Genomic DNA, 21,309 nt, shown 5'->3' on the forward strand with positions numbered 1-21,309 from the left:
AGAAAAAATGGTTGCCATGGACTAGAGGAATCAGAAAGGTGACAGGACTTACTTAGCTACCCTCTTCTTTTTGTGCATGTACCAGGCAATTTGTCTTAAAGGTGACATAGTCTTAAACATTTGTCACAAGTTACCAAGTTGTATCATATGAGTAGAGTGAGAGTATTATTGAGCATAGTGTGGACACCACAGAAACAGAGTTTCTGCAAAACAGTCTCCTTAGTTTCAGATGCCAGAAGGTATCTTCAACAAAAGTGGTTTTGCTCAATATTTTCTGCTGTTTTTAAAGTTTTAAACATATCTTCATGTTTACCCTTGAGTTGTCCTGCATACTCTTCTAGATTTAAAAGTCTCCCCACTGAATTGAATAGCATAAGTGCTTTATACTTTTTTTTTCTTTCCTGAATAACCTGAGTGTGCATGAGTAGGTGTGTGTTTGTGCCTGTCTTCACTGTGTGTGCAAGTGTGTGTCTATGTGTGTGTGTGTGTGTCTGTCTAGTGGGTGTTGGAAAAGAACAGAAGAAAAGTCAACTGTTTTGTGGAACAGACTTCTGGACTCCTTTGTGCTGCATAATCCTTCAAATGATGACTAGATACCTAGTCAGGAACTCTGATGTTACCTTTGATTTATATATAATAAAGTCGATTTAATGGAGTTTTTTTTCAATGATTCAACTTCTGAAAAAAAAACAGCACGGGAAACTAGCAGGATATAATGAGTGTTATCTAATTGGAAAGTTACATTTCTTTGTGAGTATTTTCATCTTTTTGGTGGATTAAATACTTTATATTTGTGGTCATTGTACATGTGACAGTTCTTTAAGTCATCAGATTTTCCCAGCACCTCAGGTAAACCCTGGCTTTAGGTGTTTACTGTTTGCTATCTATACTCATTATTTGGGTGTGCTAGAGAAATAGATGCTTAGATACTACTATAATCTAGATCATTGTATTCATTGGTGTAGATAATCAATATTCTTAATTTATTGTATGATAGTTAAGTTCTTCACACAATAAACATGAATAACATTCATATTATGTTCAATATGAATTTGTGTAATACATGGAGGCTTCTTTCCATCTAACAAATTTATCTGAGTTATTGGTATTAGCTATTAGTATCTAAGCTATATACTATTTAGGATTAATATAACTAATTTATTACCAATAGTCTTAAAATGATGTCTTGGTAAAAGCGACCATATTTACAAGAAGAATTCCTCCATGTGATAAAAGAAAAGGGAAGGGAATGAAGGAGAGAGAGAAGTAGCTGTCTGGTCATACTCTAAAAGCTATTTAAAAAAATAAGTTAGAGTGACGCAGTATCCATTTTTATGTTCATTTCCAATCTTAGCTTCCTATAAAATATTTGGGATTTAATATAAACTAATACATTTTTCAGTGCAATTCCTCATGCATAGAGCATGGAGTAGGATTCTCCAAACAAGTTTCATAGGTTAGTTACATGAGTTTTGAATTGCTTAGTTGAAAATGGTGTTTAAAGAAAGTTATCCAACACTCATATTATCTTAATAACCATGGTGCAACATTTTCCCAGAACTGTTTGGTTTGGTCTTATTTCAAGGACTTACATATTTCCTCCCCATAGAAACCATTTTTTTTTTTTTGGAAAATATTTACTTTATCACAGAGAACCACAGAGATAAATCATTCCTCATTTTGAAAATAAACATTCTTGTGCTCTTAGAACATCATGTATCAAACACTAAAATATACTGTGTCTTTATCACTAAACTTAAGAAATATTGAACCCTAGTATGAGGGGAAGGGGCTTGGAAAAAGATGATGAATGATCTCCAGGAAGTATAAATACAAACTAGAGTTTTACTTATGAATACAGAGGAGCTGTATTCCACCCCTCTTAGTTTGATTCAGACATTACAGTTAAAATACTATTAATCATAAAATAAAGACCAATATAGCCCCTTAATTTACTCAAAGCATGCATATAAAATATATTTAATCATACAAAGAAATAACATTTGGCTTTTATTAACTTTTGTCATAAAACATTAAGTTATAATAGACAACCCAATAGCAAAATTTTTTTTGTTCAAAATCAGATATAGTCATGATCTGCGAGAAATTCAACTTTCATTTAAGCTTAAAGATACACATGGTCTACATGTACATTTTGTGCAATATATGGACTAAAGACTGAAATTCTATTTTTCAGAAAACATGTAGATATTTCAGTGTGTGATTATTTTGTTTTTCCATCTGTATTTAGGATGGATGACGCTGAGGCCTGTTTTATTCTCAGTAGCCGTTGTGAAGTGGATAGGACATCATCTGTAAGTTTCTAAAATCTTTTTTAGTAAGTTGTGCTTTCCATTTTAGAAGATTTTTTTAAATTTGGGTTTTTAAAAATTCGCCAGCATTAAGTATTGGTGACCTTAAAGTTTTACTAAAAGGAAACAAATATTACTGAGCTATCTTTTCCATAAGAACAGTTGTATCATTGATTGTATTAACAAAAGTGTTTTTCAAATAGTTTCTATGAATATTCTCATAATCTGTTGATCAAAATGAATCATATATAAACAGAACTGGAACATTTTTTATTAAATATGTCTTATGATATGTAGTTTTGTTAAAGTGGCCTCAATTTTTTCAACCTTAAGACAAAGCAGATGGATCAGGCATTAGAACCAATTGGAGAGTTTCTCAAAACTATGCATTTGAGAACCTTCTATTCAAGATATTTGGGGTGGTAATCAACAATCTCTGTATTTTTAAAAGCTCCACAGGTAATTCTGAAACACATTTCAGTTTGGTAACCTTTGGCTTATATGATATTTATGATGCATTTTTTAGGTCCACAGTTCTATCAAACTTATAACTAAATTAAATTGTATAAAGCAAATAATGGTATAAACTATATTTAAAATTTTTATTTTATAATTTTTTTAAGTGCTTCATTATTTTATGTTCAGTAAATTCTACTACCTCCTGTGTTTCTAAGCCAATGACTCCATCTCTAGCCATTATCTGCAATGTGTGGACAAATGAGAACAATTGGTGGTTTCTATAGAGAATGGGGAAAGGCAAAATGTGCATAGATCTTTCAGGTATATGTTTTATTCTCTTCTGGAGCACTTAATAGGCATACTCTTTTACATTAATCTAGGACTGTAAGTCCTGAATGGGCAGGCTCTGTGTTGTCCTCACTCTAATTTACCTAAACTACTTATCCATTTCTAAAATGTTTAAACTGATTTTCTCATCTTTCATTTGGAGTGGGCTGCTATTAGCTGAATTGTGGGCCTATAAAATTCCTGCGTTGAAGTCCCAACCCTTAGTACCTCAGCATGTGAACTTATGTGGTGATAAGGTGTTGAAAGAAGTAATAGATTTATAATGAGACCATTAGGGTAGGCGCTAATCCAATATGACCAGTGTCCTTATAAAAAGAGAAAATTTGGAGGCAGACATGTATACAGGGAAAACACCATGCAAACATGAAGACGGCAATATACATGCCAAGGAGAGAGGTCTGGAACAGATCCTTCCCTCACAGCTCTCAGGAAGATCCAACCCTGCCAACAACTTGATTTCCGAATTCCAGTCTGTAGAACTGTGAGACAATAACATTCTGTTGTTTAAGCCATTCAGGTTGTGGTACTTTGTTTGGCAGCCCTAGGAAACTAACAGAAGAGTGTAGACCAAAAAATGATTGGAAAACTTTAAAAATATTTTTTGAAATATATATATGAGAAAAAGTATCTGCTCCCCACTTTCTTCACAATTACTACCTTAATTCAGATCAGACTGATTCATCAGTTCATTTAAGCACTACTTTAATCGTTTCTTAATTGGTTCAACATAGTAGGTACTCCAAACATGTTTATTGAAGAAATGAATTTGAACTGAAGATAATCAAGTGTTTCTATATTTGGTTGACTTATGTAATTGTGAGTGTTGTGCCCCCTCGAGTGGTAATTTGGCTTTAAATTACTTTCAGTTTTTCAGTATGTGTACTATCTTTGTGTAGCAAAAGAGGTGTAAGCATTAGGAAATAAATACATAATACCTTCTAGAGTACCCTTTATAATGTGAATTTGGAAGCTTTTAGTTAATCAAATGCATTCTCTTTTTTTTCCTGACACTACTAAATTGGAAGAAATGAGTAAGAAGATTGATACCTATAGGGACAACAGATTTGGTAGATGAGACAATACTAATTTTATATTAATAATAATTTTGCAAGCTACAAAGCAGATAGATGAGTGGCAACAGTGACGGAAGTTAAAATTTAAGTTGAGACAGGAAACAAATTAGAAGCAAGCTGCGTTTTGCAACCGAACCTCAACAGTCTCAGAAAATAGAGGTACCAGATGTCTCTGAATGTAGGGTTATATGTATGACTAAATACATGAATACTGGTTAGAAGTCTAAAAGAAAAGTAGGTTCTTTGAACCCCTGTACATATCCATTGCTGGTTACTTTCCTAATCCTGGTAAAAGAGTTTGCTATTTGGAGAATTTGATCCAGGGATACTCTACTCAGAAACACCAGCTACAGTTAAGAGTCTAGGCACCATGCTAAAATTAAGGGAATTAAGAGTAATCATATCACTGAACGTGATATGATTTTCCCAAATGACTCTGAGAAGCATTACAGCCTGGTCCATATCTCTATTGACATTGACACAAGATTGGAGGAGTTTCCTCATGGGAAATGGTTCAACACAGGATAAAATGCATTATATCATTCAATCAAAAGTGTGTGTGCCTGTGTGTGTCTGTGTGTCTGTGTGTGCAGAGATATGAAACCTGGTGTTCCCCAGTGCAATATTAAACATTGATCACTCTAAAATAAAATCTATGTGAGAAAAGCTCTCTGCCTCCACTCAACTCCTAACCTCTTTTGAGTGCCTAACTCCTGCTTGTATTCAGACACCAGACAGCAGACATAGGGATTTGAGGACATTTCTAACAAGAACAAGAAGGAATAAGCAAACAAACAAACAAAAACCATACACAAAAAGAGAAACTCAGAGGAATCAAACAATACCATATAGTTCTGGAAATAGAAATCAATCTTAAAATATATATTTAATAAATATTCCTAGTAACATGAGAATATGGTACATACATAAAATAAGAATAGTAGACTAGATCACAAAACAAAACAAGACACTCAGTGAACCTGAAAGAGCTCCTGGAAATTAAATCTAGCATAACAAATGAATAATTTAATAAAAAGCCTAGAAGGTAAACCTAAGGACATTGAAGAATGAAGAATAATAAAATGAACAATAAAACCAAATAGTGTAAAAGAAGAATTAAAAAGTTGAGAAAATTATGGTAGTTAGAGAGAAGCAATATCAATATAGTAGGAATTTAAGAAAGGGATTTTATAAAACACTAGGGTAGAATATTATGAAAGACATAATACACTCAAATTTTCCACACAAAAATTGTCAAATTGAGAGGGCCCACTCATTATACAATAAGGACTAGAAAAGATCTGTGCTGGTCAGGGAGAAGGAAACAAAAGAAGAAGCCAAAGGAAAAAGGAAAAGGCATATGAGGAAGAGGAACAATAGGAGAAAAAGAAGAAAATATTCAAAACTAAGGGTGGAAAATTGGAATGTCTTCAGATGTCTCATCAGTAATGGCAGAAAACAGTGGGACAATGCTTTCAAAATTCTGAAGGGAAATATTTTTTCACTTAGAATTTTGTATCCTGGCAAAAGTTTGGTCTAGTAAGAAAGTAGAACCAACCCAAATGTCCTTGGAACCAACCCAAATGTCCAACAATGATAGACTGGATTAAGAAAATGTGGCACATATACACCATGGAATACTATGCAACCATAAAAAATGATGAGTTCATGTCCTTTGTAGGGACATGGATGCAGCTGGAAACCATCATTCTCAGCAAACTATCGCAAGGACAAAAAACCAAACACCGCATGTTCTCACTCATAGGTGAGAATTGAGCAACGAGAACACATGGACACAGGAAGGGGAACATCACATTCTGGGGACTGTTGTGGGGTGGGGGGAGGGGGGAGGGATAGCATTAGGAGATATACCTAATGCTAAATGATGAGTTAATGGGTGCAGCACACCAGCATGGCACATGTATACATATGTAACTAACCTGCACATTGTGCACATGTACCCTAAAACTTAAAGTATAATAATAATAAAATAAAAATAATTAAAAATTAAAAAAAAAGAGAGTAGAAAGAAGTTATTTATATAAACTAAAGATTTTAAAGAATGCACAACTCTCTGGAAGCTGCTGGAAGATGTGTTTACCAAAAACAAGTAGTGAGTGAAGGAGAAGTAGCCTCAGGGGATCCAGCACAGAGGAGAGAATGGAAATTTCCAAAGTAACGGTGGAAGTGGACCCTAAACAGCAGGCTCTCAGTGCCAGCAGTCAGACCATTGTGAGGAGTGGAGAACTTCAGGAAGGCCACCTCTGGGGAGGAGACCAAGCTGGCGTTACCTGATGTGGTTGAGTGTATTGAGAAGAGCTTTCCACTTCTGGGCAGGGGTTTTGGATTGCATTTTGTCTCCCCTTTTATTTTCACTTGTTGGAGCCCTAACTCCTAGTTCTTCACAATTTTACTATATTTGGATATAGGGCTTTTAAATAGGTAATTAAGTTAAAATGAAGCCATTAGGGTGGGCTCTAATCTAATATGGCTGATGTCCTTGTAAGAGGAGAATAAGATGATAGGATATACAGAGATACCAGGGGTGGGTGTGCATATAAAGTAACCAGGTAAAGAGGCCAATGTCACAGGCCTCAGAGGAAACCAACTCTGCTGGGACCTTGTCCTAGAACTTCCAGTTGCCAGAACTGTGAGAAAATAAATGTCTTTTGTTTAAGTCATCAAATCTGAGTTGTTTTTGTTGTTGTTGTTGTTGTTCTTGAGACTTGAGTTTTGCTTTTCTTGCCCCGGCTGGAGTTGAATGACACAATCTCAGCTCACTGCAACCTCCGCCTTCCGGGTACCATGCCTGGCTAATTATTTATTTATTTATTTGTTATCTATTTATTTTTATTTTTATTTTTTGTGTTTTTAGTAGAGATGGAGTTTCTCCATGTTGGTCAGGCTGGTCTTGAACTTCCGACCGCAGGTGATCTGCCCGCCTTGGCCTCCCAAAGTGCTGGGATTACAGGTGTGAGCCACCGTGCCCAGCCAAATCTGGGGTATTTTTTTATGGTAGCCCAAGCAGACAGATTCTGAATTAGCAATGAGTGGTTAGAAAACTAACAAATGTCAAAAGAGACAATTAGAATGGAAAACAGATCATTCAAGATTGGAAATATAATTATAGCACACAACATGCTGTTCTATGAAAAACAGCCATAATAATGTGAACACTGAAGATTGATTTAACAAAAATTATCGAACTACAGTCATGCACCACATAACATTTCAGTGACACACTGAATATACAATGGTCGTCCCATAGGATTATAATGGAGCTGAAAAATTCCTATTGCCTAGTGACATCATAGCTGTTGTAACTTAGCAGTGCAGAGCTTATGTGTTTGTGATGATGTTGACTAAGATCAATAGGTTATACCCTATAGCCTAGTACATACTAGGCTGTACCATTTAGGTTTGTGTAAGTACAGTCTATGCCCAATGACAAAATCATCTAATGATGGATTTCTCAGAATATATCCCCATCGCTAAGTGAATCATGACTTGTATATTCAAAGGATGGGAAAAGGGAAATTCAGAATGAGGGATGAGAAGAAAGTTATACTCTTTTGTTCCATAATAGAAAGCTAGTAGATTATAATTTAAATTGAAAAGCAGGAAATAGTAATAAAATCATAGTTAGAAATATGGAAGGAGGTTAAGAGAATACCCAGTTTTAGGGCTGTAAAGGGACTGCCTCTGCGGAGTGGAAATATGTGTGAGAGTAGGAAGGAGAGAGAAGGCTGCACTTATATGTTATGGAACTTGTCTTTTTGGACTATGTACATGTATAGGTTTGATAGCATTTTTAATTAAGTGTGAGTTAGAATATGTCTTGGTCTAGGAAAAAATCATTGATTTGAAAAATGTGCCATTAGTTGTGAGGAGGTAAGCAGGTTTCTTGTCATGTCAGCTTCACATAACCCTTGAGATGTCAGTATAAACATGGGTAAATTTGCAGTTGAACTGCCTGTGTTTTTTATATATGTACTTTTTTGTCTTTCAATAAAAATTTATTTACAAGAAAAAGTGGCAGGCTGGATTTGGTCTCCAGGCCCTCATAGTTTGCTGACCTCTGCTATAGATAATATTGTTTTAAAAAAAATTTCTGTGGGTATATAATAGATGCATTTACTTACGTTAAGTGAAATAAGTCAGACACAGGAAGGCAAACATTGCATGGGGTCTAAAAATCAAAGCAATTGAACTAATGGACATAGAGAGTAGAAGGATGGTAACCAGAGACTGGGAAGGGTAGTGGGGGAGTGGTGACGGGGAGATTGGGATTGGTTAATGGGTACAAAATAAAATAGAATGAATAAGACCTACTATTTCATAGCACAACAGAGTGACTATAGTCAATAATAACTCATTTGTACATTTAAAAATAACTAAGAGTATAATTGGATTATGTGTAACACAAAGGATAAATGATTGAGGGGATGGATACTTATATATTTTTTAATTCAACTTTCATCTAAACTTCTGATTAAATTATTCTGTCTTACTTTTACTTATGAATCAGGAGAAGAAATAAGGCATGCCAAGTGAAGCTTCATAAAACAGGTAGAACTCAACAGCTGTTATAATTTTGGAAAAACTGTTTAGTGAAACAAGTAGCATATATAGCCGTGAAAAGTTTGGCAGAGTAGCAAGGGGTCAGTAGGTACAGTAGTATCCCCCTTATCCACGGGGAATACTTTCCAACATCCCCAGCTGATGCCTATAATTGCCGATAGTACCAAACCCTATATATACTATGCACTAATTTCTTTTTTCTTCTTCACAATTTCATGGATAGAGTATTCGGTCTTACTATAGATCTTGGCAACCTCAGCATAAGATATTTTTCTTTCCTTATTAACTTGAGAACTTTCATCTTTTCACTTCAAGGAGGCACTTGATGCCTTCTTTTTGGCATATCCAAATTGGCAGCTTTGCTACTCTTGCACTTTGGGCCACTAAGTAAAATAAGGGCCACTTGAACACAAGCACTGCAATACTTCAAGAGCCAATGTGATAACTGAGACAGCTACTAAGTGACTAATGGATGGGAAGCATATATAGTGTGAATATACTGGACAAAAGGGTAATTCATGTCCTGGGTGGGACAGGGTGGGATGGAGTGAGATTTTATGCTACTTAGAATGGCATATAACTTAAAACTTATAAATTGTTTTTTTCTAGAATTTTCCTTTTAATATTATTGGGTCAAAGTTAATCTTGGGTAACTGAAACTGTGGGAAGGCAAAACTGTGGATGGGGGCACTATTATATAAGGAAAGCAAGTAAATTCTTAAAAACCTAGCAGGGAAGTCAGTGTCAGAATTGGGACATCTTGAAGAAAGGGACAACAAGAGAGTGTCATTGAGTCCTGGTAACTGGGTGGAGTTTTAGGTCTTGATAGAAAGGGTAAGGAAGAAAAACTCATGTTGATGAGTGGTACAGTATCTCTGCTCCTTTGGCAAAGACTGGAATCTCTTTTAATTGTTTTATGTTTGGATGTACAGGGACTCATGGAAGTGTCTACAGCCCTTGGAGAGACAGAAACTTTGAGGGACTTGGTTATAAAATAGAAAGCAGACTATTCCTAATATGCTCATATCTGGACATAACAATAGGCTGTATCATTCACCTCTTTTTTAAACCATTTATATATATATTTATATATAGGTGAGTACAATGATTCAAATAAAGATGTAGACAAATTATGCTAAATAGCTAACAATGTTAGCATACAGGACACCACGTTGCTTGGTAATTAACATTCTCCCATGTAATATATTGTTTCTTAGGAAGGATCTGGCATAGTTGCTGATGCAAACACTACATTATGTCTTACACAGAGGTTGATTAAACAGTTCTCTCAAAGGACACTCCTCCTCCTCCAGCATTTGATGTAAATTCAATCAGGATAGTAGAAATCTTTGCTCTTTGATTCCCCAAAAGTTAATAAATGCATGTTTTCTCCAGTTTTCAAAATGTCGAGGTCTGCTTGTTTTGTTTGTATCATTTTGTAGGGACTGTATGGTGAATACATGAGAGCTTGGTCCAGATCATTTCTTTTAGTTGCCTCTCCCCAAGTAAGTTGTTCTTGAAGAGAATAAGCAATTCCTCCTTTGTGATTAAACAGTCCTGCTACAATTTAATCATTTCACATGCAGTAAACTTTTCTTGGATATTCATTTGGAAGAAAATGAACTGTTTTGACATTTGCCCTTAATATGATCAAGCCAGTGTCACTGTCATTTTATGTGCTTCCAGTACACAGCCAGTGTCTTGGGAGGGCCAGAAGGCCTGGAATCATGGTATGTTCTTACATGATGTAAAATACTCCAACTTGTCTAAAGACTGTCAGATGTCCCTTTTCTTAAACTCACTCACACTAAATAGTTGAACCATATGGAAAAATCATGGAGAATTATATGGGGGAAATTCTCTTTCCATCTTACAAGGTATAACAATCAAAGCTAATTCCTAGGCTACATACTCTTCAACATGGTTCAAAATTGTATTTAAACCACTAGTAAGTAGTGAGAATAAGCAGGCACATTTTACATTTTACCAAGACAGTTAAGTAGAACAACAACAAACAACAACAACAACAAAAACTTTTACTTCGTTTGAAAAAGTAATACAAAATATCAAGTCAATTACATGGAATCTTGGAGAAATATTTGTTAGGTTGATAAGATTAAGCAAAATTCTTTTTCTTCCCATAGCCTCAATTCCAAGAATAACAATGTGAAATTAATTAGTGAAATGCTTATGATTTCTTAAGGAAGACACATTTAGAATAAATTTTAAAATGGTTATTTCTGGATAGAGCATTTCCAACAATTACTTTTAATTGATTAATCTTGCAGTATTTTCTGACTATTAGAAAATACTGCAAGTCTTAGAATTGTAATGTACAGAGTATAATGTAGTTTTTTATAGTATTTTGAATTAGAATAATCTGTTACATGTGAAAATATATTTTTAAAATCTGTATAATTGAATTGTTAATATTAGGCATAACTTTGAAGTGATTTTCCTCAATATTGTTCTAAATCAATCTGATGCATTATGAAACTTTTTTTTATATATATGATGGTCCTTGGTATGGTACAGCTTTTGAAAAACATTGATTGCACACTATTTGTTAAAAGTACATATTGAATTATTATTGCTGAATTTATAAAATTAACTGAAGAAGTTATTTTGTTGTCTTAATGACAATGTAATAACTAGGCAAACACTGACAATCCTAGAATTGGTCTGTGTATATATTTCTGATTGGAGGGAGGCATTTCTGAATAACATTAAAATGCAAAATTAATAAGCATTACAAATACTCTCCTGTGGAATTAGCAATATTTTACAAAAAGTAAATGTGTGCTTATATAAAATTTTGTATTCTTTATTAGAAAAACAGTAGGTAATCATGAATTTGAAAGTGCCATAGCACTTTTTTCTTTGAATGGCCAAAATTATTTAGAAAAATTAAGTGTAATTTCATTGTGATCAAAATGCTCTCTGACTATTCTAGATTAATGTTATTTTAAAACAATAAAGCACATGACATACGCTTTTTAAAGAAGATGCCCAGATTTTTTTTTATACGATGGTAACATTTGAAGATTTGTAATATCATAATGCTAGTTATCTGCAAAAATCTTGCAATTTTTTAGGATTATAGTTTTAGTCAACATTTCTACTATTGGTATACATATTTTAGCTCATTTTTCTTCAAGTCCAATTAATAAAAAATGGAAAAAAAGGATCCAAACATTTGACATTTAATAAGTCACTTTCATGTGATCAAGCATTTCGTGCATTTTATGTCATTAACCACAATTTGTTCATAGATGAGAAAACCAAGTCTCAGAGATGTTCAACAGATTTCCGAGAGTGACAGAGTCTAAATTTTACCCAGTTTAGTCCAAATCCCAAACCTCTGCCTTTACAACAAACTTGTCCCCATGTTGATAACAGCTTAGCTTACTATTCAAATGGCATACACATTTGAAAATAAAAGTGGTACTACTGTTTAAATATTATAATAATAATGACATGTATACATGGTTTCTGGTATCAGCTCTCTGTTCTACTCCTTTCCATCCTAGTTTATCCCTTAAAAGAATATATTAACTTTGTATCCATTAAATTATTAATCTATTTTATATCCTGGCACTGTAAGAAAAGGACATTTTCTGACCTCTTTTTTCCTTTGGCTTTCAATCTCAATTTTACATTTCCCAATTTTCATTTTTGAAGTTACGTTTGTGCATTTGAAGACTGATGCTATTTATCTTTTGTTCTCTAAACAAAATGAGGATGTCTGCCATTATTTATTGATTATCTAAGTGTCGAACCCAATAAACTTTTAGAATTGCATGACTATGAACATATTGTTTATTGAAGACCCAGTGATCAATTTGATTACATTTTCTTTTTCCTTTTTCGTGTTGCTTTACTCAAAATTTTCAAAATCAGCTATGTATTTTATGTGTTGATTACCATACTGTACATTTGTGTGTGCTGGGGGGTAGGGGGCCGCTAACTGTTATTTGTAGAGCTTCTATTTACCACTCACTATTCTATTGTCTTGTCATATGTTTACAGGCCTTAGTCTATCTAGCTTCAAATTTCTAGGAGGCTAACTGATGTAATCTGTTGCAACCCACTCCGAATTGCACATAGTATTTTATACAAGGAAGGAAAAGTACCCTAGTATAACATTATTTCCATTTTTAAAAATGATTCCTTCTTTTCCTGTATTCATTCAAAAAATATTTATTGAGTATTCTGTACCCCAAACATGGACATACCAGCTAAACACACAGTTATTAACAAAACAGTAAAACATTTCCATTCTCATGGAGCTTATCTACTAGTAGAAGTGACACTAAGTCCTAAGTGCCATCTTATGTACTAGTAAGAATTGACATTAAATAAATGTGTACAATGTTAGTGAAAATTATTAAAAAGAGAACACTGGGGAGAGATCATATGAAATGTTAGGAAAGGCAGGCATTGTAAATTGAATCACTAATTAAAAATTGTTTAAGATTAACCTAAGATAATCATTAAGCTCATTATTTATAGAACACATCAGCACAACAGCATATTAGAGAGCTCGTACATCATTATCAAGTATAATTTATCCTTGGAATGCAAAAATGGTTCAACATGCTATAATTAATAACTGTGATAAACACATTAGCAGAATAAAGAACTTAAAAATATATTCCCATCTCAATATACTCAGAAAAATCATGTAACAAAATTTTCCATAGGAGCATATCTATAGTTAAAAACATAGCATATACAGGGATTGGTAATATCCACAATTTCAGGCATCCACTGAAGGTCTTGGAATATATCCCCCACCCCTGTGGATAAGGGAGAACTATTTTATGTAGAAAACTATAAAGATTCCAGAAAAAAGTGTTAGAACTAATAAATCAATTTAGTAAAAGTATTTGCATTCCTATGCACTAACAATGAACCATTTGAAAAGGAAATTCAGAAAATAACTCTTTTTACCATAGCCCTCAAAAAGAATAAAATACTTAGAATTAAACTTAATCAAGGAGGTGAAAGACTGGTACATTGAAAACTACAAAACATTGTTACAAGAAATTGAAGGAGACATAAATAAATGGAAAATGGAAAGACATCCTGTGTTCAGTATTTCCATCAGAATCTCACTGGCCGTTTTTTTTTTTTTTTTTTTAACTGGAATAGTTAAAAACAATCCTGAAATTATTATAGCACCACAAAAGATCCAGAATAGCCAAAGCAATCCTAAGAACAAAGAAGAAAGCAGGAGGTATCAAACTTCGTGATTTAAAAATATATTTCAAAGCTATAGTTATTAAAACCACATGGTACCAGCATAAATACACGCATATAGACTAATAAAGAGCCTAAAAATAAACCTATGCACATATAGTCAACTGATCTTTGACGAGGTTGTCAAGAAAACACAATGTGGAAAGGATAGTCTCTTCAACAGAAGGAAAAAAGGAAGGAAGGGAGGTAGGAAAGAAGGGAGGAAGGAAGGAAGGAAGGAAGGAGGGAATAGAGGAGGGAGGGAGGAAGGTGGGAAGGGAGGGAGGGAGGGAGCAATGAGGAAGGAAGGAAAGAAGGAGGGGAGTAAGGGAAAGGAAGGAAGAGAGGGAGGAAAGGAGAGAAGGAGAAAAGAAAGAAAGAAGGAAAGGAAGGAAAAGAAAGAAAAGAAAGAGAAGACATTGGGATCTTACATCCTACACAAAAATCAGCTTAAAGACTTTAACTTAGATCTGAAATGGTAAAATTGAAACAGAGGAAAAGCTTGACTTTGGTCTTGGCATTGATTTCTTGGTTATAACACCAAGGTACAAGCAACAAAATAAAAAATAGACAAGTTTTTTTTTTTTTTTTTTTTAAGCACTGAGCACAGATTTTATTGCGTAGTAAGCTCCCAGTGAAAGTTAGCGACTACTACTAATGGTAATAAAAATGATATTTTTCGTTTGTGCTGCAGGGTGAGCTAGAGATCTGTATAATTTTATTTATTTATTTATTTTTATTATACTTTAAGTTTTACAGTACATGTGCACAACGTGCAGGTTAGTTACATATGTGTATGTGTGCTATGTTTGTGTGCTGTACCTATTAACTTGTCATTTAACATTAGGTATATCTCCTAATGCTATCCCTCCCACCTGCCCTCACCCCACAACAGGCCCCAGTGTGTGATGTTCACCTTCCTGTGTCCATGTGTTCTCATTATTAAAACAGACAAGTGGTATTACATCAAACTAAAAAAAAAAAGCAATAAACTTATGCATAGCAAAGGACAAAATCAAAGTGAAAAGACAACGTGAAGAATGGGAGAAAATATTTGCAAACCATATGTCTAATAAGGGATTAATTTCAAAACTATATAAGGAATTTCTATAGCTTAATAGCAAAAAACAAAACCAAATACACACACACAAAAGGAAATAAACTGGTTAAAAAATGGGCAAATGACTTGAATGGAAATATCTCCAAAGAAGACATACAAGTGGCCAACAAGTATCATGTTTGAACAGATGATCAGCATCATTAATTATCAGGGAAATGCAAATAGAAAACAGCAGAGATATCACCTTATATCTCTTAGGATTGTTATTATCAAAATCAAGATAAAAAGAGTTGATGGTGATGTGGAGAAATTCAAAACCTTGTGCACTGGTTGTGGATATATAAAATAGTGAAGCAGCTGTGAAAAACAATATGGCGGTTTTTCAAAAACCTAAAATAGAATTGCCATATGACTCAGAAATCCCACTTCCTGTTATACATCCAAAGGAATTGAAATCAACATGCGAAAGAGATGTCTGTACTCCTATGTTCATTGCAGTATTATTCACAATAGGCAAGAAATCAAAATAAACAGTGTCCATTAACAGATGAATAGATAAGGAAATTTGGTTTACACTGCCAATAGACCTACATTATAAAAAAGTTGAAGAAAGTTCTTTAGCAAATAGAAGTGATGTGTTGTGACACTCTGGATTCACATGAAAAAATTCAGAAAGCCAGAAATGATAAATATGTTGGTAAATATATATAATTTGAAATTTTAAAAATATTATTTACTGTTTAAAACAAAAATAATGACAATCATCGTGGGATTTATAACAAACAAGTAAAATGAGTGACATTCTAGCATAATGACTGAAAAAAACAAAATATACTGTAGTGAGATTCTTTATGTATTATTTGAAAGATGGGTGTAATAAATGCTGGTGTATGTTGTAAACCTTAGGGTGGCCGTTAATAAAGATTTTAAAAACCTGTATGATTAAATGGAACAATAAATATATTTAATGCACAAGGCGGCAATAAAAGGGAACAAAGAATAGATGGGATAAATAGAAAAATAAGAAGATGAAAATGATACACTACACAAATACTAATCATATATAAGTGGAAGTGGCTATATGAAGCAAAGAATCATGGACAAGAACTCATACCAAAGATGAAGAGGAATATTTTGTATTGAGTAAAGGATCAATGCATTAAAAAAAAAAAAAACTCCTAAATGTGTGTGTGTGCTTCATATAAAAAAAAACCCTCAATATACATGAAGTATAAAATGGCATAACTGAAAGGAGGAGTAAAAAGCTACAGTTAGTCTTATAATTTTCAACACTTCTGTCTTAGCAATCTATATAAAAATGCAGGGGATCAGTAGATTAATAACAAACTTGAACACACTATCACCAGCTTGATCTAACTGACATATGGAATATTACACTAAAAAATGGAATTCCAGTTTTCAAGTACACATGAAACATTCACAGAGATACATCATATTCTGGACCAGAAAAGATATAGCAGAGAATTTAAAACCTACAGAATATGTTCTCTGATTATAATTGAATTAAATGAGGCATCAATAATAAAACCACAGCTGAAAAATACCCAAATATTTGGAAATAAAACAAAACATCCATAAGTAACCCATGGGTAAAAGATAAAATAAGAAGAATTATGATGAAAATGCAACGCATTAAATTGTATGGAATGCAGCTTTACCAGCATCTGAAGAGAAATTTATGTCTTTAAATTTTTATATTAGAAAGGTTTAAAATTTAATAGCAAAGAGGAATTGGAGACAATAATTATGGACTTTGAAAGTGTTTTCTGTACATGAGTGCAATGAAATCAGGCAGTAACTGATGGATAATGTTTGATCAATGCAAGCTTTGTTTCCTTCTTTTCCTTTTTTTATTTTTTTTAGTGGGAAAGATTTTGGCCAGTAAATATGATAAATATCTACCAAAGATGGCAAAATTGATCATGAAAGAAAATAATAGGATGTTATCTTATGCAGGAGTGGAAGGTTTTTCTTGGATAAGGGCGTAAAACTTTCATCCATTTTAACAAAAGGGAAAACAGTATATATAGAAGGTATGTTTGTGGCCCCATGTAGTGAAAAGAGCTTGTGGAAGTTGATTTTTCTTGTTTCCATTTGCTTAGTGAAATAACAGTTAACATTATCAGGGCAGAGGGAGGCTCCAGGCCCTCGAGAAACATTGGCAAGTGGCACAGGGAAGATTCACATCCCAAAGGAGCAGAGAAAGAATTTATAATGGAAAATTTTCTAAAATAAACGTTCTAAGTAAAGAGAGGTCAGAGGCCTACAGTCAGGAGGAAACCTGTCTAATGTTTATTCACACTGAGGGGAGAAACTTTGAGGCATCTTAGGTATTTGACTCCCAAGGCTTTAAAGTTGTAACTCTCAAAATCAATACTGCTGGGAGGAGCCAAGATGGCCGAATAGGAACAGCTCCAGTCTACAGCTCCCAGCGTGAGCGACGCAGAAGATGGGTGATTTCTGCATTTCCATCTGAGGTACCGGGTTCATCTCACTAGGGAGTGCCAGACAGTGGGCGCAGGCCAGTGGGTGCACGCACCGTGAGCGAGCCAAAGCAGGGCGAGGCATTGCCTCCCCTGGGAAGCGCAAGCGGTCAGGGAGTTCCCTTTCCGAGTCAAAGAAAGGGGTGACAGACGCACCTGGAAAATCGGGTCACTCCCACCCGAATATTGCGCTTTTCAGACCGGCTTAAAAAACGGCGCACCACGAGACTATATCCCACACCTGGCTCGGAGGGTCCTACGCCCACGGAGTCTCGCTGATTGCTAGCACAGCAGTCTGAGATCAAACTGCAAGGCGGCAGCGAGGCTGGGGGAGGGGCGCCCGCCATTGCCCAGGCTTGCTTAGGTAAACAAAGCAGCCGGGAAGCTCGAACTGGGTGGAGCCCACCACAGCTCAAGGAGGCCTGCCTGCCTCTGTAGGCTCCACCTCTGGGGGCAGGGCACAGACAAACAAAAAGACAGCAGTAACCTCTGCAGACTTAAATGTCTCTGTCTGACAGCTTTGAAGAGAGCAGTGGTTCTCCCAGCACGCAGCTGGAGATCTGAGAACGGGCAGACTGCCTCCTCAAGTGGGTCCCTGACCCCTGACCCCCGAGCAGCCTAACTGGGAGGCACCCCCCAGCAGGGGCACACTGACAACTCACACAGCAGGGTATTCCAACAGACCTGCAGCTGAGGGTCCTGTCTGTTAGAAGGAAAACTAACAAACAGAAAGGACATCCACACTGAAAACCCATCTGTACATCACCATCATCAAAGACCAAAAGTAGATAAAACCACAAAGATGGGGAAAAAACAGAACAGAAAAACTGGAAACTCTAAAACACAGAGCGCCTCTCCTCCTCCAAAGGAATGCAGTTCCTCACCAGCAACGGAACAAAGCTGGATGGAGAATGATTTTGACGAGCTGAGAGAAGAAGGCTTCAGACGATCAAATTACTCTGAGCTACGGGAGGACATTCAAACCAAAGGCAAAGAAGTTGAAAACTTTGAAAAAAATTTAGAAGAATATATAACTAGAATAACCAATACAGAGAAGTGCTTAAAGGAGCTGATGGAGCTGAAAACCAAGGCTCGAGAACTACGTGAAGAATGCAGAAGCCTCAGGAGCCGATGCGATCAACTGGAAGAAAGGGTATCAGCAATGGAAGATGAAATGAATGAAATGAAGCGAGAAGGGAAGTTTAGAGAAAAAAGAATAAAAAGAAATGAGCAAAGCCTCCAAGAAATATGGGACTATGTGAAAAGACCAAATCTACATCTGATTGGTGTACCTGAAAGTGATGCGGAGAATGGAACCAAGTTGGAAAACACTCTGCAGGATATCATCCAGGAGAACTTACCCAATCTAGCAAGGCAGGCCAACGTTCAGATTCAGGAAATACAGAGAACGCCACAAAGATACTCCTCGAGAAGAGCAACTCCAAGACACATAATTGTCAGATTCACCAAAGTTGAAATGAAGGAAAAAATGTTAAGGGCAGCCAGAGAGAAAGGTCGGGTTACCCTCAAAGGGAAGCCCATCAGACTAACAGCGGATCTCTTGGCAGAAACCCTACAAGCCAGAAGAGAGTGGGGGCCAATATTCAACATTCTTAAAGAAAAGAATTTTCAACCCAGAATTTCATATCCAGCCAAACTAAGCTTCATAAGTGAAGGAGAAATAAAATACTTTACAGACAAGCAAATGCTGACCGATTTTGTTACCACCAGGCCTGCCCTAAAAGAGCTGCTGAAGGAAGCGCTAAACATGGAAAGGAACAACCGGTACCAGCCGCTGCAAAATCATGCCAAAATGTAAAGACCATCGAGACTAGGAAGAAACTGCATCAACTAACGAGCAAAATCACCAGCTAACATCATAATGACAGGATCAAATTCACACATAACAATATTAACTTTAAATGGAAATGGACTAAATTCTCCAATTAAAAGACACAGACTGGCAAGTTGGATAAAGAGTCAAGACCTATCAGGGTGCTGTATTCAGGAAACCCATCTCACGTGCAGAGACACACATAGGCTCAAAATAAAAGGATGGAGGAAGATCTACCAAGCAAATGGAAAACAAAAAAAGGCAGGGGTTGCAATCCTAGTCTCTGATAAAACAGACTTTAAACCAACAAAGATCAAAAGAGACAAAGAAGGCCATTACATAACGGTAAAGGGATCAATTCAACAAGAGGAGCTAACTATCCTAAATATATATGCACCCAATACAGGAGCACCCAGATTCATAAAGCAAGTCCTGAGTGACCTACAAAGAGACTTAGACTCCCACACATTAATAAAGGGAGACTTTAACACCCCACTGTCAACATTAGACAGATCAACGAGACAGAAAGTCAACAAGGATACCCAGGAATTGAACTCAGCTCTGCACCAAGCAGACCTAATAGACATCTACAGAACTCTCCACCCCAAATCAATAGAATATACATTTTTTTCAGCACCACACCACACCTATTCCAAAATTGACCACATAGTTGGAAGTAAAGCTCTCCTCAGCAAATGTAAAAGAACAGAAATTATAACAAACTATCTCTCAGACCACAGTGCAATCAAACTAGAACTCAGGATTAAGAATCTCACTCAAAGCCGCTCATCTACATGGAAACTGAACAACCTGCTCCTGAATGACTACTGGGTACATAACGAAATGAAGGCAGAAATAAAGATGTTCTTTGAAACCAATGAGAACAAAGACACAACATACCAGAATCTCTGGGACGCATTCAAAGCAGTGTGTAGAGGGAAATTTATAGCACTAAATGCCCACAAGAGAAAGCAGGAAAGATCCAAAATTGACACCCTAACATCACATTTAAAAGAACTAGAAAAGCAAGAGCAAACACATTCAAAAGCTAGCAGAAGGCAAGAAATAACTAAAATCAGAGCAGAACTGAAGGAAATAGAGACACAAAAAACCCTTCAAAAAATCAATGAATCCAGGAGCTGGTTTTTTGAAAGGATCAACAAAATTGATAGAACGCTAGCAAGACTAATAAAGAAAAAAAGAGAGAAGAATCAAATAGACACAATAAAAATGATAAAGGGAATATCACCACCGATCCCACAGAAATACAAACTACCATCAGAGAATACTACAAACACCTCTACGCAAATAAACTAGAAAATCTAGAAGAAATGGATAAATTCCTCAACACATACACTCTCCCAAGACTAAACCAGGAAGAAGTTGAATCTCTGAATAGACCAATAACAGGAGCTGAAATTGTGGCAATAATCAATAGTTTACCAACCAAAAAGAGTCCAGGACCAGATGGATTCACAGCCGAATTCTACCAGAGGTACAAGGAGGAAATGGTACCATTCCTTCTGAAACTATTCCAATCAATAGAAAAAGAGGGAATCCTCCCCAACTCATTTTATGAGGCCAGCATCATTCTGATACCAAAGCATGGCAGAGACACAACCAAAAAAGAGAATTTTAGACCAATATCCTTGATGAACATTGATGCAAAAATCCTCAATAAAATACTGGCAAACCGAATCCAGCAGCACATCAAAAAGCTTATCCACCATGATCAAGTGGGCTTCATCCCTGGGATGCAAGGCTGGTTCAATATACGCAAATCAATAAATGTAATCCAGCATATAAACAGAGCCAAAGACAAAAACCACATGATTATCTCAATAGATGCAGAAAAAGCCTTTGACAAAATTCAACAACCCTTCATGCTAAAAACTCT

At 35.5% G+C, this 21,309-nt stretch overlaps 1 protein-coding gene across 6 annotated transcripts in view; it reads left to right on the plus strand.

The window, feature by feature from the left end:
* KCNT2 (potassium sodium-activated channel subfamily T member 2) overlaps positions 1-21,309 on the plus strand; it is a 389,618-nt gene that overhangs the window by 183,986 nt on the left and 184,323 nt on the right. For all 6 annotated transcript variants that reach the window (XM_514073.6, XM_016934731.3, XM_001134868.5 and 3 more), the window contains exon 12: positions 2,252-2,315. In XM_514073.6, the coding sequence (XP_514073.2) occupies positions 2,252-2,315 (64 nt within the window). The remainder of the gene's footprint in view (positions 1-2,251; positions 2,316-21,309) is intronic.

This window comes from Pan troglodytes, chromosome 1, assembly GCF_028858775.2.
Source record: "Pan troglodytes isolate AG18354 chromosome 1, NHGRI_mPanTro3-v2.0_pri, whole genome shotgun sequence".
Taxonomy (NCBI): domain Eukaryota; kingdom Metazoa; phylum Chordata; class Mammalia; order Primates; family Hominidae; genus Pan; species Pan troglodytes.